This window comes from Odontomachus brunneus, unplaced genomic scaffold (assembly GCF_010583005.1).
Source record: "Odontomachus brunneus isolate Ranch 3 - 2012 unplaced genomic scaffold, Obru_v1 Obru_scaffold_136, whole genome shotgun sequence".
In the NCBI taxonomy this organism is placed as follows: Eukaryota; Metazoa; Arthropoda; class Insecta; order Hymenoptera; family Formicidae; genus Odontomachus; species Odontomachus brunneus.
This window is the reverse complement of record NW_022639586.1, coordinates 948,373-965,130: the sequence shown is the minus strand read 5'-3', so window position 1 is coordinate 965,130 and position 16,758 is coordinate 948,373. Positions and strand designations below refer to the sequence as shown.

General features: G+C 44.5%; 1 protein-coding gene and 1 long non-coding RNA gene across 3 annotated transcripts in view; one reads left to right on the top strand and one right to left on the bottom strand.

Moving 5' to 3' along the window:
* The window catches only part of LOC116850207, a 109,110-nt gene that overhangs the window by 20,224 nt on the left and 72,128 nt on the right, over nt 1–16,758 (bottom strand). The window lies entirely within an intron of this gene.
* LOC116850205 overlaps nt 1–16,758 on the top strand; it is a 46,366-nt gene that overhangs the window by 15,095 nt on the left and 14,513 nt on the right. For both annotated transcript variants that reach the window (XM_032828191.1, XM_032828192.1), the window contains exon 2: nt 3,694–3,876. In XM_032828191.1, the coding sequence (XP_032684082.1) occupies nt 3,779–3,876 (98 nt within the window). In that variant the 5' untranslated portion in view covers nt 3,694–3,778. The remainder of the gene's footprint in view (nt 1–3,693; nt 3,877–16,758) is intronic.

Here is a 16,758-nt window from a genome sequence, read left to right as displayed (position 1 = left end):
TATCGGCTCGCCGATCAATTTCATTTGCGCAAAATATTTCTTCTGTTTTCGAAGTTATTGACGGTGCACCGTGATATAAGACGCTGTTACAATCGATTGCGCACGCAGAATTCGAGACAAACCTCGTGTTACTTAAGGTCTACCAGAGCGTGTCCTGCGTGAAGTTTCTCACATTTTTTCCCCATGGCGAATCGATGAACACATTAGCGGCTCTTATATCGGGAAGAAGTGAACGGGACGTCTCTCCTCGTCGCCGTCGCAAAATCATCGAGAGATAACGATATTATCATGCAGATACGCGCTATCGTAGATCGCGAATGAAGAAAATAATGTGCTGAAAGAAGTGCTTGTCAATCTGATAAATATTGCGTGTCATTCTTCTCTAAACTCATAAATATGTATCGTGCGCTGCGCGCTGCAACGTACACTCGGTTGAATTGCGTTACTGTACGGGAAATATGTAACGCCATCGATCGCGTTACGTACGTGTACAAACGAATCGGTCGTACTTCGCCGGGCTAGAAAATCGACGAGTTAGCGATAATGAATCTCTCGCAGTGCGACGGCAATGCGGCGCGTCGCTCATCATCCTTAAACAACGGGCCGGCAAAGGGGAAAATTGCCATGTATGAAACATAATTATGATGCCAGCGCTCTTTGACGAGAACTTCGCGCAGCTAATGTGCCGAGCTTTCATCGATGCATTACGACGTAAACACGTGAATGTTGTGCGCGACAACTGGTAACGTTTGACCTCTCGATCGGGATTCAATGAATATTCACATGCAACAGTTTATAACGTGTACAAATAGTGATGCGCGTGGAAATTCAGTATATTGTTGCGACATCACTTGCTATCCGTCGTACGCGGTCAGTCAAACAGAGATCAAGAGATCTTATGAGTGCAGCTTTCATTTCAGCGCGCGTCAACACGGTCGAGCTCCAACACGCTCTCCACACAGAGAGTTTACGATAATTCGAGCTTAACTTAGTACGAGTTAGTTTTACTAGGACCGAAATATATGATAGGCACAATCATCTAGTATCTTCGTTATTCATGACAATTCAATGCTGTCCGATAAATCGAATAGAATAGAGTAGAGTAGAGTTAGGGTAGCGTAGCGAATATTATATGTATAAGAATTAACAATATCAGGTAATATAGTTTCATAAAATATGTAACAATAATATTACAAAATAATGAGTTATTACATTATAGAAAATTAGGAGCTAATAGAAGCATTATAGAAAAATTTTCTAACATATGTTAAAAAATTGGCAACACATCTAAACAGAATATCTTGGTTAATAATAAGTTAGAATAATAGGTTTCTAATTTGGGTATTTCACAAATACATGATACTTTTTCATAATTTAATTTAGTGTTTCTAATTTTTCTATAATGTAATAATTCATTGTTTTGTAATATTATTGTTACATATTTTACGAAACTATATTACCTGATATTGTTAATTCTTATACATATACTGTTCACTACGCTCCCCTAACTCTACTCTACTCTACTCGATTTATCGGACAGCATTGAGTTGTCATGAATAGTGAAGATACTAGATGCTTGTGCCTATCATATCTTTCGGCCCTAGTGAAACTAACTCGTTCTAAGTCGAACTCGAATTATCGTAAACACCCACAATAACCATTTCGCTCCAACTTTTGACGAGTGCTGATTTAAAGACAACAAATGTACAAAATCGCGACGGTGCCACTATTAATTTCGCCGGTCTATGATTCACTAGCGGAGGAGAAACGAGATATCTTCAAACATACGACATTACGAATGCATGATGGACGTTTCGTACGCTTGAAATTAATGTTAACACGATTCACACACCTGATTTTCTTATCAAGGATGTTGCGACGCGTTTCATCGGACGGAGATACACTTGGAATAAATCGAGATGTTCAGTTAACCCTCTCGCTACCAACGGAATATATATTTTCACTATCATTGATAATAACCTTATTCGATTGAATAAATAGTTTTGTTTGGTATTCAAGACATATCAGCTGTCCATTTGTTACCACGTTGGGACAAATTTATATATTTATGTCCTCCCAACAATTCCAGTAGGATCTCAATGGCCCTTTTTGGCGTCAAATATAACACTTTTAATTTCTTTACTAAAATTATATCATATTAATATATTTAATGAACTGAAAGTAAAACAATGGTATCTTTAAGTCTTTGAAACAAAATAACAAAGGAGTTAAGCTGGCCAATTTACCAATCATGTTGAGAATTGTCGAATTGTAAGGTCGCCATTTTTGTAAATACTCGATCGTAATTGGTCAATTCTTACGTTACGTCTTACGGTTACTGTTACGGAAAGTGTGTGTGTGGCCAGCTTTAATCGATGATCTGTCAGTAAGCCAGGCGTGAGGACTCTATAGGCTTGAACAAATCGCAAACGAGTGTTGGCGCATTAGCGCTCGTTTTTTTTCGGCAGCATTAACGCCATTGGGTGCGCGACAAGTGATAACATCGTCACACGCGCGATTGGAATACTATTGACCGACTATACGAAGTATGACTAAGAGAAATGAATTTTCGCCCTTTTCCTTCATAGGATCTTAATATGTAATACACGGCCGTGCAAAACGAGACTGTGGCAGTTCAGTCGAGTCAGCTAGTATAATTGTGTCTTTACGTGAGGTAATTCCTGTTGCGTTCGCCAGGAAATTAACATGTGTTCGAAGGAAAAAACGCGATACACCACGTACAGAGGTCGCAATCAATTTCATCGAGTCGCGATTCGCGCTACACAGCGGCGAGTCGAAATGAAATATGTGTAATAAAGCTAAAAATTATGGACGGGGAAATTCATTCGCGAGTTTACACGCGAGCAATTAAACAAGGAGATATGCTTTCTATCGACAGCATTTTCTCTCTTACTTTTTTTCTTTTCCCATATACAAGCAACATTATACACGTGTACTAAGCCCCTACAATGGCAACTTTTTTTTAGGACGTAATCATAAATATAAAGCGCGAACCACGTCGTGCCACACGCGACGAGTTTTTACATTTCATTTGCTTGACCTTGGCAATTCCATCTCAGCCACCCGCAAGAAGATATCTATTATCGACAGCGGTACTTGGAGTAATCTCGTGTTTAATAGCAGTCAAGTTTGGGCTCGCTCGCACAATTCCATTTGCAGCGATAGCGATTTCTCAATAGTTATTATATGCCAACACACAGGAAGCCTTGTTTCTCGAATTCTCTATACATTTGTTAGCCGGCTCGTTTGTTTGGCAAAGAAAGACAAGTAAACAGAAAATAAACAAAGGAAGTTTGAATCGCGAGGTCTCTCAATATCGAGAATGAAAAGAGAAGAAATGAAAAATTGACACAGATAACAACGAATACTCGCAAGACTCTCTGCGGGGGAAGAGTCGGAAAATCGGGTAGAAAACTCTTCCACCGTCTGTTCAACACCATTATCCTTCTGCGAATGGAATTATGCCGCCCAAAATTCTGTCTTAGCTCCTATTGGCATGAATTTTCCTACAAGCAACGAGTCCTTGAATAATTCCTTCCTTACAAAGAATTCCGTTCTCAGAATGTGCATATCGACAAGATGCGCGGATGTCTCATTTTGTAAACGCATTAAATACCCTCGGCATATTCTAGTGATGTGTCTCTATCGTGTCTCTTTCGCATGTTCTTCTAGGATGTCCGAGAGGTGACTGGGTGCTGAGGAGGAGGAGAGGGCGCAGTGGCATCGAAGGGGTTGCTGCCACCTCGGTCTGGTTGGAATGGAGATGAACGGCACCGAAAGCAGCCTGAACGGCACCGAGGTCAATCGCACATCCGCGCCTGTCTTCACCATTGGGACGGATTTTATCACGCAATGGTGAGCGCGAGCGCACGCAGTGCCTCTCTTTCGGGCTACCACGAAGCCCGCCGCACAGTGTGCCAAATTTGGTGGACAAAATTCTGCCTACATCACAAATCTGCATCGATTTTGATGAAACTTTTTTTAAAATACTGTTTTGTAAAATACTTTTAAAGTACTTATATTACCATAACTCCTAAATCTGATTACCCGCGAGTTAAAAATCCCATAATCCTAAACTCCATAACCCTGTTACGAGGTCATGGAGTTTGGGGTTATGGGATTTTTAACTTGTGGGTAATCAGATTTAGGAGTTATGGGACTATAAGATTTGGAATGATGGAGTTTTGGACCATGGTGTTATGAAGTTTGAGGTAATTAGGGGAAACAAGTAATGGAGTTTGGGGTTATTTTTTGGGGTTATGTTTACTTTTTTCAAATTTTTGACAATGAGACAATATAGTAGAACTATTCACGAGTATTTTAAAAAAGTTTCATCAAAATCGATGCAGATTTGTGATGTAGGCAGAATTTTGTCCACCAAATGTTTTGTCCAACAGAATTTTGTCCATCAGTGCTTTTTGACACACTGTGCATCGGTCCTCGAGCGGAATGGAGGTCGTGAGCGGACGCGAATTGAACGCGAACGTAAACTTTCTCCGAAATAGTCGGGGTGATACAGTCCCACGAGCTCCTCGGCAATTTTAGCAGCCGTGCCGCGTCTACCCCGTACGTGGCCGTGCTTATTGCTATTTCCACCACGGCTGACACGAGCCTCATACACCACTGGTGCGAATCTAGCGTAGGGAATCCCGTTTCACGCGAGCGTGTCGTTGTAACTTCGACGTTTCGTCGTAACTTCAGATCGCTCAAAAGTCTCCACGGCATCGCTGATGTTTAGAACAGTCGCGCTCGTTAATCTCTCGAGGGAGCCATAAATCGCAATGAAAGCCGCATGGAAGCTGTATCCGTGAGGAATAACGTCGGCGCAAAAACGAGACACGCGAGAAGAAGGATCAGCCTTGTATCTTAATTATCGAGGAATTTCTTTCTTTGAAGTGTCTTCCAAGAGATTGCGCGAGAGACTGTGCGGCCTTTTGCATCTCTCGCGCGCCGCTTTCTCATATGGATTACAACGACGAATAGTTCTCCAATATGTACTTCTCGCTGGCGTGAACTTGCACTCTCTAGCGTCGTCTAGCTCGTCCCATCGATTTTCGACATCCCTGAAGGATTTTACGCTGTGGGAGTTTCGGGGAAGACAGATCGATGGCAAACTCGCGCTAATAAGATAATAATGATTGACGTTGTTCATTAACACACGCGGACCGCTCTACGTTACATCCTACGTGCGAGAGCATCGTATTTTCGTGGCTGGTTAATTTTTAAGTGCTCCAAAATTTATATGCGGCTGTTTGCACGAGAAGTCCGACGTCTGCGTCGAATCATTTGACTGTTGGTTATTGCGAATCGCTCGTGTGACGAGGATTAATCTGAAATTCCGAGCGAACGCGACTGATTCAGGGATGCAGCAGAGAATGAAACGATAAAAGCGATGTCCCATGTCAAACGCACGTTGGTTTAATTGCGCTTTTTCCTGTTTTCACGCGTTTCCTAGGTTCCTGAGATATTTATGGAAATTAATTTCGCCGAATCGCATTTGATTTGCTAACGAATACGCCAGATAACGCTGGCTGGTGACGGCGGAAATTCGCTCGGCAGAAGCGTGCTGTTTGTTCGTGACGATCGCAGTGTTGGATTTAACGTCGCGCGCGATGGGTTGCAAAGCTAAATAAATTTCGCTACGCTCGTAGCGCCGCGACGAGACGCGAGAATGCTTCTCGAGGCTCGCCGGTAACGTATCCGCGCCTCATCACCGTAATCGAGATCGAGACCGTAACGATAACGATAACGCGGTGCGGCGAAAATGCGCAGTCCGATTAGTTTCGCGGGAACATAGCCCGCGCGAAAACCGAGGGAAGTTGAACTCTGCCATAGTGAGCGCGTCTAGATAAGCGATTCGTCATTTCGGCGGAATGGCCCCCTTGAATCCCGAGCGGCTTCGCCGAGTTGCCGTTACCTCTGGGACTGCTCATTATCGAGGAGTAATAACATCACGTCGCGCCTCTTATACAGCCAACAGTCCCCGTTTGTGTTCCTCCCCCTCGCCGGGAATATCAAGGCTGAAGGAAATGAACTTTCGCCGGGGACGAAATTGAAGTAAAAAAGGAGAAAAGGAAAAATTCCCTTGGCGAGAAGAGGGCCGCCCTTTCTCGGGACAACGCTCTCGTGTTTCTCTCTCTCTCTCTCTCTCTCTCTCTCTCCGCGTGTCTTAATTCTGTCGAATAATAAATTCCACGATTCTGGTCCTTCGAGAACTACTGCAATTATTTTTTCTTTCTCTGTTATCGTCGTAAGATCGTGCAATAATTTTCTCAGTTTGCTTAGCATGCGTGAGATAATCGGCTAGTTCAGCCGAAAGTTCCGACTTCACCTTGGCCTCGATAGGATCAACCGAAGATTCCTTGTATCGCGATGTAGATGCAGGTTCATGTGAATGTAGGTAGTTCATATCTCACGTGCCCTCATTTTGATTCGAAATCACATGGCAAGTATCATTAGCTAAGTATCACTCGCGTACTCGATATTGCAACGAGCGTAAAGAGGGAGATGCCTCCACTTTCGCGGCTTTCCGTGAGTCGAAGTTACAAATATTGTATGATGCAAGTTATAAATACCGAATGTATATTCCACTGGAAGCGATTCAAGCCGGGATATTATATCAGTCGCTGTTTATTGACGGTTCGTCTGCGCACGTTTGCGAATACATTTATCGCGATGACATTTCGCGGCGGACAATACCTTACGTAGCGCCGCCATTATGTAATCGGCGTTTCATGTAAATCGCATTTACACGATCCGTGCGTATCGCGCACGGATTGTTGGTACAATGCTTTCTTTTGTCCGAGCCGGCTCGCAATAGCCGCGCACGTTTTTACACACAACAGCGCGAGGATATTCGCAAGGATAAAACTCGCGTTAAGTCAATCCTGGCCGAATAGTATCCTTGACCTAGCGGGGGCCACGCTAATAATCCGACGATCCGGTGCCGGGGATAAAGCACGCGGTCGAGCTGGCAGAGCGGCGGGGGTTGATGGGCTCTCTCTCTCTCTGTTTGGCCGAATATGGTCGTTATTTAACAAAAAGAAACAGGTGTCGTGCAACGGGGCGGAATCACGCGACAGCCGAACAGGATTGTCGACGCGCACGCGATTGAGGTGAAAATTTCGAATGTTGCGTGAGTCAACAACGCCAAGTGTCGACCGTAAAAGTCGCCCGACGGAACGTGTGGATGTGTGTCGCGACGCGATTGCATATCATGCGCGAGGTTCATTTTCAGCTGCATGCGAGCAGCGTCGCGGTTGCTGCGAGATGAAAGAGAGAAAGAGAGAGAGAAAAGGAGGAGCAAACAGTCGAGGATCAGCCGGCCAAGTCGCGGCGGGAAAATTGACGGAGGAGAGAAAGAAAGTTGCGTCGGGGGCGGTGGGGTGGCACTGCGAATTTTACGACACATTCCGCCATTCTCTGTCGAGATGGCGGCGTGTACGAGTTAGTATGAGTAACGTTTGCGAGATATTCAATAATCCGTTCGCGAGTCGAAGTCTACGCTGCGCTTATAAATGTGGAGCGAATGTATTATAAAGTTTATGACAGGTCGGGTTACACTTCCCGGAAATATCGATTCCCATCGTGAATCGGCCGAAGCGACAGGCTGATATTCCACGCGCCTCTGTGAGCGCGCAGCGAAATCTAATGCAACATAAAACAATTCTTCCGCGCGCGCGAGTGCGCCCGTATTCGCGATAAAATTCGCAGCTGCCGCGAACGAACGCGCCATTGTTTTCAAGCGCGCGCGTTTGCTAAGATAATCTAATAACCCGTGCAACCTCTTTCTGCGGTTGCGTTACACGTGCCGTCGCTGCACTTGCTCCGTTGTCCAGGCTTTTAAAGATACTTTACATTTGCGTCAGTCCCGATCATCCCGGGCTGTTTATTGAACATTCGTGCCCGGCGCGTTGCCGGCGTTACCTCACTTTCGAAACGTTAGCTTTTCAATAAGCGAAGGATCATCACCGCAAATTTTTGCTTTCGGACAAATAACGGCGCAGTGCGGCCCGATAAAGCGCTTGTAATTCGGTTGAAATCGCGAGCGCACTTGAAACGATAACCCGGGGCGAAATACTTTGCCGTGATAGCCCGCGGTGTTATCTCTGCAGTTCGACTCGAACGCGCTAAATAATATGTCGATATTCCAGAGTGGTTAACGAAGAGACATAACCGACGAACAATGACCGCGGGGAAAATTCGACAGAGTAAAGAGGGAAGGAGAGGAAGAAAACGGATCGCGGTTTTGAGAGACGCGATAGGCGATACCGCGGCGAGTCGATGCGGTATTTTCATGTTCAGCGCGACGACATTACATGTTAAAACGGGAGCAGAGCCATTAAATGGATCGACTGTTGCGCGCGTCCAACACGAGGCGGTTACCATTGTTTCGTTTAACTGTGTGAATGACACTTTGTGGAAGCGCGAACGGGCGGCGTCTAGTCAGACGATGCACGCGATTAGCATAACGCCATTACAACGCGGCGATCAACTGTCGCATTACTTTCTGCTCGCTTCTGAGGGCTTCTTGTCCCGCTTGGAATCGTTCGTCGTCTATTTTTCCTTCGCGTCGCATTCTCTCTTAATTCTGCACGCACAAATGCGCACGCGCTTTTTTCTATAATAAATTTTCCGCGCTATCTTTGTATTCCGTCTGGAAATACAGCACCGAATAAGCATCGAGGGATGCCTTCCTTTTCAATTATTAAAAGTCGTTATTAGTTCTCCCATATTTCCGAGCAGATTGCTTTTCCCTTTTCACATCCCTTCTCGACTCGAGAGATCTTAACTGACCTTTCGCGTGCACATTCGTATTTTTCGGGATATACAGCGCAGAGTCTGTCGGGCTAAACAATATTGTAAATTAATATTCTCGGGCACATTTTTGTTGCTAGAAAAACACCAGTTGTAAGGTGATAGCGCGATGAAATTCAAATCTGCAAGCAAATTTGCGCTGTTTTGCGATTTTCACGAGCTCTTGAGGAGAGAAAGTTGGCGATTGATTAAATTATTCATTCGGCTCTCACACAGTCAACGTTGTACGCAAAAAGTCGAAAATTTTCCTTCCCTCTATCTTGCTCGTTGGCGCTTTTACGACACGATGTACAAATTTAATACGGCGACAGATAATAACTGCAAGAATGTTCGTTCCGACTATCTCTGAGCTGTGAGTATTGTAAAATTACAATGTTGGTTCAATCATTTTACGGTTACTTTACCACACGTTTTCTCTCTCTTTCTCTCTCTCTCGTTACTCTGCACCACTGCACGATAGAATTATCGTTGTCGTTCGTGCGGTTTCGCGTAGCGGAAACGACGGCACGGTCGCGCGTCGTGCGCGTAGGAAAAATAAAACGGATCGAGCGAACGGGAACGATACCGGGGTACATTGTGATGACACGGTGAATATTGATTCTCGAATTTTCATTGCGCGGCACGGAGAGAATCCCGGGGAGAGGGGCTCCGCGCGCGGAGCGAAGCATGCAGCTTACAAATTGCGTGTTCTTGCTCCACCTAACAGATGCTCAACGATGCATCGGCATCGGCACGTCGGATGTACGCCTGGGCTCAGAATGCATCCAGATCTGCGAGACATATTTAACTTATCCGTCGGTTCTTCCTCGTTCCCCCTCCCCCCTCTCTCTTTCTCTCTCCTCCCGAACATGTACCAGCTTCTGGGAGTTGCACAGAGGATATGTCGATCGAATCTCGTACGCAACGCTCGACACGCATCCCTTTACGGAATAAAATTGCTCGCTCTTCAGCTTCTTCACACGACGGATAGGCAATTTCGGTATTCGAGATTCATAAGCGACGGTTCACAGCCCGGATCTGATTAACACCGATGATAAGACAGCACCTTCTCATCGTCCTCCTTTTCCTCCTCCACCAATGCCACGGCTCGATAACGAGATAGCAGTGGAAAACAGGAAGCCGTTTATTTTATTTCAACAGGCACGCTGAAAGTTCGCCGGTGCAATTCACAGGCCAGCTGGTAATATCATGCGCGATATTAGATATGTGTATCGTACACATCCGCGGAATGTAATGGGAAATCGATAGCGCGTCCAGACCTATGTAAAAAACCGTCTTCAAAGGTAACCTTTTATCATATTTTTAGAGGTGGGAATATACAGTATATACTACCTCGACTCTCATCGGTATATTTAGTGTTGAGTCTGTTGAACAAACAAAATCGACGTGGGATAGTATTTTAATACGGAAAACGAATTAATCGTGCGAATAAATCACATACATAATTATCGCCTGAGAAATGACTCGAATTTTTCCGTCACATGCACGCACGTGCGGACGTGTTATAAAAATAGGAGGAGCGTACCCGCGACATTCCAGCGCGTTATGGACGTTCGATATTAGAATATTAATACTAGAGGGATTCCGATATTATTAAGGGAAAAGGATGAAAAAAGGAAGAGGAAAGAATATCGTCATTCGTTGGCGTAAGCGCGAATATTAATAGTTCGATTATTTTTAAGTCATCACGTGCGCATTCTACGCAAACAAAAATGCCTGGTACGCTTTCGTGTCGCGATATTGTGTCAGAGAAAGAGAGAGAAAGAGAGAGAGAGAGAGAGAGAGAGAGAGAGAGCCATCTCAGATTTTATGCAACGAAAGCGCACGCGAACATTTCGCGAACTGTTGAACTCATATCTTCCTTTCGCTGTGCACTTAATATGAGCCCTCTTGGCTGGAATTCGCACGAAACGTTTGCCGAAATTTTAATTAGTGCCGTTCGATAGAGGCGGAAAAAAATAGTCTCAGGGAAAACATCGCGCGGTACCATCGTTGGGACATATAGAAAATTCAACGAGTTGGCTGGACAGAGCGCGCTTGTTTCTCATTAGCTCAATTAGCGAGTACTCCACCTTTCCGCGCATCGACCGCGCGAATGCGTCGCTAGTTTCTCGCGAAATTAAATCTAAGCTCGCCTCGCCCACTACGCCTACGATTAATTAATATTGGACAACTTGCAGTTGACTGTTCCACGTATATTTTCGCGGGCGTGCATGTCGCCCATAAGTCTCGGTGTTCTCGCGAAATTATTCTCGCCGCTCAGTCTCCGTCAACGCACCTACACACAAACGGACAGCTTTCACAGCTGTTTGATACAGTGTTGGGCACAATAATCAACCGAAATTTTCCCCGGTCATCAATCAGTCATCAAAATCAATCCCAATCGTCATACGTAGAATTTCAAGTAATTTCAACGGTTGATGAAATTAATTATTCATCAAACTTTGATGCGATCGTGTAATTATACACTGATTAATAATTAATTTCATTAGTAAACTGAATGAAATTGTTTGTGATCTTACGTATGATGATTGATTAATTTCGATTATTGGTTTTATTATTTCAGTCAAAGGAAATTTTCATCGATTAACGACACACCGGTTTGATACAATATCTGTAAACATGATTCTTGTCACGAGTTTGTGTACGATTGCAGTAGAGCCGCAATAAATTCCGCAATAAATAATATACACTTCGCGATATGTCATTTTAACTTTTCGCTGCAATATTTCTTGTCACATTTAGACTCCGATCTCGAGAGCCGAATAGACAACTCTCGTCGCAATTCAAATATAACTCGAGCTATGTATATATGTAGAGACACACGCATACACACACACATACACACACATATTTATATATATAGATAATTCGAGTACGGTAAATATTTTGCGATCCCTTTGCGCCGCGCATCCAATTCTGTCTCCCATCGACCTTATCAATCACGCTGAAGAGCCGAGGTTGTCGAATGCACGTTCGACGGTCAGATGTCACTTGATTTTTTCATGTGCTCCTTCAGGCTGACCATTTCTGCCCCATCATATTCCGAAAATGTACATCACGTCCACGATGATATATTAACTCGTTTCTAAGTTATCGCGTCCTCATCGAGATAACGCTTTTGATCTGTCCGTGTGACGAGTCGGAAAAAAAGATTTTACTGCCGCACCTGATCACGGTTTGCTTGAAAATATTTTGTAACTAAAAATTTGCTACTGTAACCAAAATCTTTGCTACTGTTGCTACTATATCGGTTTCATAGCTAATATGTGTCTACTGCAGCTATACTTTTAGATAGGGATGTGTTCGATTCTTCCAAAATCGATCTTGTATTGGTTCCTTAAAAATCGATTCTCTTAAAAAATCGCCTTCAAAGAATCGATTTAACATGAATCGATCTAAAAAATCTATAAAATTTAAAATTAATGATTATTTTTAAAATATTGAAGAATATTAAATAGAATAAATAGAATTTTAAAATATAATATTGTAAATTATAATTATATTTGACATTAAGTTTTTTAAATCAATATTTAATATTGAATTTCGGAACACAGCCTATATATTATAGAGAATTTATACTGCGTCTGATGATGCGATATGATATATTCAATATCGTATATCGTATCATCGGAGTAGCGTGAAACCTTCATTATTGTTCTGTTCTTTTTAACTGCACTGCTGAACTAATGCAATAAGTAGAGTGAGAGAAAGTATATTTGTTTTACTTTAACTTATTGCACTAATTAAATAATGCAGCTAAAAAAAGACCATATATCTACATAACAATGTAAAGTTATAAAATAGGCCTACAGAGGTCGTCAAATCGCTGCCGAAGAAGAATCATCATACGCTATTGGTCAACAACGAGTGAACTGCTTGTTCGACTAGTGAAAAGAATGAAGAAAGAAGTCACTTCATTTTACTTCAATATGCGGCTCCAGGCTTCCAAAGGAATTCCGCTCCAACGCCATTAATCCGAATGGGAGAAAGAAGAAAGAAGAATCGTCTCGTCGTGAGCGTGAAGAATCGATTCATACAAAATCCAAATAGTAAGAATCGATTGAAAAAATCGATTTTTTGAATCTTTTGGATCTATCTTGTTCAAATTGAATCGAGATCGCTCATCCTTACTTTAAACATCCATATATTACAAACAAGATTCTTGCTGCTTACTTTCTCTTTCCGTGCGCGTTTGGGAGTCGTATAATCCGTTATCTGCAGATTTCATTCCGAGAATCGAGGAAAAGCGAGGATCATTTTTGAAGGGGCAGATTCGTGATTAGCGGGCACAATTTCCCGTGTGTATAGTGCAAGCGCAGTCCGGGAGTTAAGGGCGGCTTGAAAATTCTCATGCATGGTGGCGTACAGTCGAACGCACCTTGCGATTCTGAAGGGACGAGACTCACCGAGTGGCGTGTAATTGGTGGAAATTGATACACACTCCCTTGTACGTCTCACTGGCCCCGCAAAGAGCACCTGCCGCGTACGTGGAACGTTTCATCTTAGCGCGATGTCGTAACATCTTTTACCGGAAGACATCTTTGTACGCAAGCTGCGAATCAATTACGCCTCGCGTCGCAATGAAAGACAGAGTTCAGCGATGGGATCGGTTTGTCGTTCACGTTCGCGGACGCAAATTTTGGACAGCAGAGAAAATAGTCGATCAATGTTTCTTCACACTCGGAAACTGCCGAGGCGATCAACGTTGACGGCTCGCACGTCTGGAAGGTCATGTTCAATCAGAAGCGTGTCGCGTTTAATTTGGATAAAGAGAACAATTGTGCAACACGAATAACGGACACAGCTCCGTTTTTATCAAAAAATGTGGTGCACGTCCGCACCGGTGATTCCTATAGCAAAAAATGCTCGCCGTCATGACAACACTTGCCGCGGCAAATAGCCGGGGAAAGCTCCCTCTGCGAGTCTGACCTTTCGCTTCGGTCGATTTTCGTGAAACGTGTGCGCCGGCTTTCGTGTCATCGTGCAGGCAGTAAAGATTCGCCATCGAAATGTATGCAAACGCGATTAATATGGCCCGTGTAACGGTCGTATCAGAGGTACACGAGATGACCCCAGATATAACGCTCGATCTAGATGTAGCCTTTCGAAAGCGGCCCAAGGTCGCACTTGCTTAAATCCACGACTCCCTTGGCCGTCCCTCGCCGTCCTCCCCGGTGTCCGTTTTCACTCTCGCTACCGATTTATTCCGCCATCATCGTCATCCGCATTTTACGGGCTCCGGTAGTCCGTAATGCCAGCGTATTAAAGTTCTTATCAGAATCCTATTATGTAGGTAATGGCGTCCTTTGTTTATCTAGCCGGTGTAGATAGAACGATGAGATTCACATCGAGGCGGGACTCGACATCGTAAGACGAAGCTCCCCTCTGAGCCGTTTCAAGTGAGACCTTGTGCTCCGTTCTATTCACAATCATCACAGACAAAATACGGGGCTTATTCTTCGTACTGCAGTTTATGTTAGTTTCATTAGAAAACCGATGTGAGACGCAAGCGATCGCGTTTTCACCCCGTGCGAGATTTCGTCTCAGCCGTCGCCATTTTAACAAGCGGCTTTCTCCAAGCACCCCTGCGCAAAAGTGCGATCGTTGCTGCGGTAGGTATCGCAGGCGGTGTAACCGCAGGAGTCGCAATTCGCTCAGGAGAGGCGCGGGCTAGGTCGAGTTATCCGTCGGATGGGTTCAGTGTCACGCCGAGGGCGATCGTACGTCAGCCGAGTTATTAAATAGATCCGCTCAATTCCCCCGGGGCGATCGAGATTTTCTCCCCTTTCGCAGTCTGCGGCCGCATCTCGTCCCGCGACACAACGCTATCATCTCCAGCCACCCTCGCGGTAACGTGTCTCGTTTATATTTACGGTGCCTATGTTCGCCCTTCGCCAAAGTGCAAGTCTGATTTGATCTCTACTACGTATACTAAGCTACGCGCGACAGCCGGTCCTCGATCGATGATCGAGCTGCGGTCACAATCCGTGAAGTGTGAGGTGCCTCGCATCTTTATCTCGCTCGGGATACGACGGGATGGCGAAACGGTGCTCTCACGAAGGGAATGATACGGTGGCCTGGCGGCTTTAAGGGATGATGCCGGAACGATCGCGGCAAATGGATCGCGGGAGATTTATCGGCATCCTGCAACCAACGGTATATTTTAGATATAGGCGAATTCCCGAGACTCTATGTCCTCGAATTTTTAACGCGCGCGTCGTGTTAAAGAAGTTTCCTTTCTCTGTATTATACGGATCTTTGTATGAGTTTTGTTCTTTTGTTACGAAGCTACGACACCGCTGGTAACTCCTGGAGATCTGTTCACCCTCGCCGCTGCGAGGTGTAATTTCGGCGCTGTGCTGTAGTAGGAACACGTAGTTCCAGCACTTTAACCCACGAACTTATGTACCGCGCCTTCTGTTACCGCGGTGTGTGACGAGAAAGTAAAGTGCAAAGGAGGAGGACGAAATAGAAAAATAAGAGGCAGAGACGCACGTGCGAAGATGAGTTCCGCGAAATATTGCGGGAGATGTTACACACATCGTGCGAATGTCCGAAAAGTTACGAGGGAGTGCGAAACAGTTAAGCGGGCAAAAAGAGGGCGGACAATGTTATTTAATAATATCGGTTCAATGTGATTTTTTTTCGTCGCTGTAAATTAGTTTTGGCTACTCACTTTGTGACTTTGTCACGTGACACGAGCAATGGAAAATAATGTGTCCGCACGGAGCAGCGTGACTTTTCTTCTTCAATTTCATTCCGCGAGAGATTACACTTCTTCACGGATACGTAAGCGCGACTACGCGTAAAGAGATCGCTGCTCCTGAAAGGAGAGAGATGTAAGAACGTTTCTCTCCCCAAGGGTGAAGGAGAACAGCGAGATACAACGGCGGATTAACGTGTCTCCTCCGAGTGCATTTAACGATCGTCCTTGCGTAGCACACGGCTTTATTCCCATCGACGTCGATTTGCTACCTTCAAAGTCGATTTTCGGCGGCTTCGAAGAGGATGTGTAAGGGAATTTAAAGAAAACCATGTCACCCGAGGATGCACCGCTGACAAGAAACGATGCTAGCTGCCTCAATATCAGCCGGCGGCTATAGGTTATGTATTTCGCGCAAGACGCGACGTGCGGAGGGTGTCTTTTGAAAGGTTTCATCCAGCAACTGGGCTAGAAAATAAAAATAAGCTCCCCCCCGGAGGGCATCGCGCGCGAACGTATGGCGAAGAATGGCTACGGGCGTGACACGACAAATCGCAGCGGTTTCGTCGATTCTCCGGTTTGAATTGTCAATAGCGAATCGGAAATTGCGTGAGCGAAAGAAGGTAGCGATCCTGTCGGCCTGAGAATAATCTTCAGGAAAATTACAGTAGCTCGAGGACGCGTCGAGTTCTACAGTCCCGATGAAATCTCATCATCTCGATGAAAATCTCACCTCGTTCACACAAGTCTCTAGATCTTCTTAGTAATTACATTTTCAATCAGCCTTACATCACGGCAAAGCGTACTTGAAATTGATGGAAAGACATCAAATTGAATTCAAATGAAAGGACGAGTCATGTTTACAAACTCAGAATTAAACGATTATCTGAAGAGTTGCAGTAGCTTACACATAAAGATGGCAAATACTTTAGTTCAGCGAACACTATATCATTATCATTGATATGAGAAATAAAAGTAAAAGATGGAGAAATAAAATATGATATTCGTCTAAAGAATTCCGGCCAACTTTTGCAAGAACTTGCATTCTTGAATTTCAAGCCGGGGCTTGATTTTACGGACGTGTGCCTCTGTCGAGAAGAATAATTTTCAGACTTGGACGACTCATCGAATGAGAGTAATAGTCGAACGACTCCGCGCAGTCAGCCCCGAGCCACGTTTATAAAATGTCACGAACGTCGCCGCGTGTAATCTCC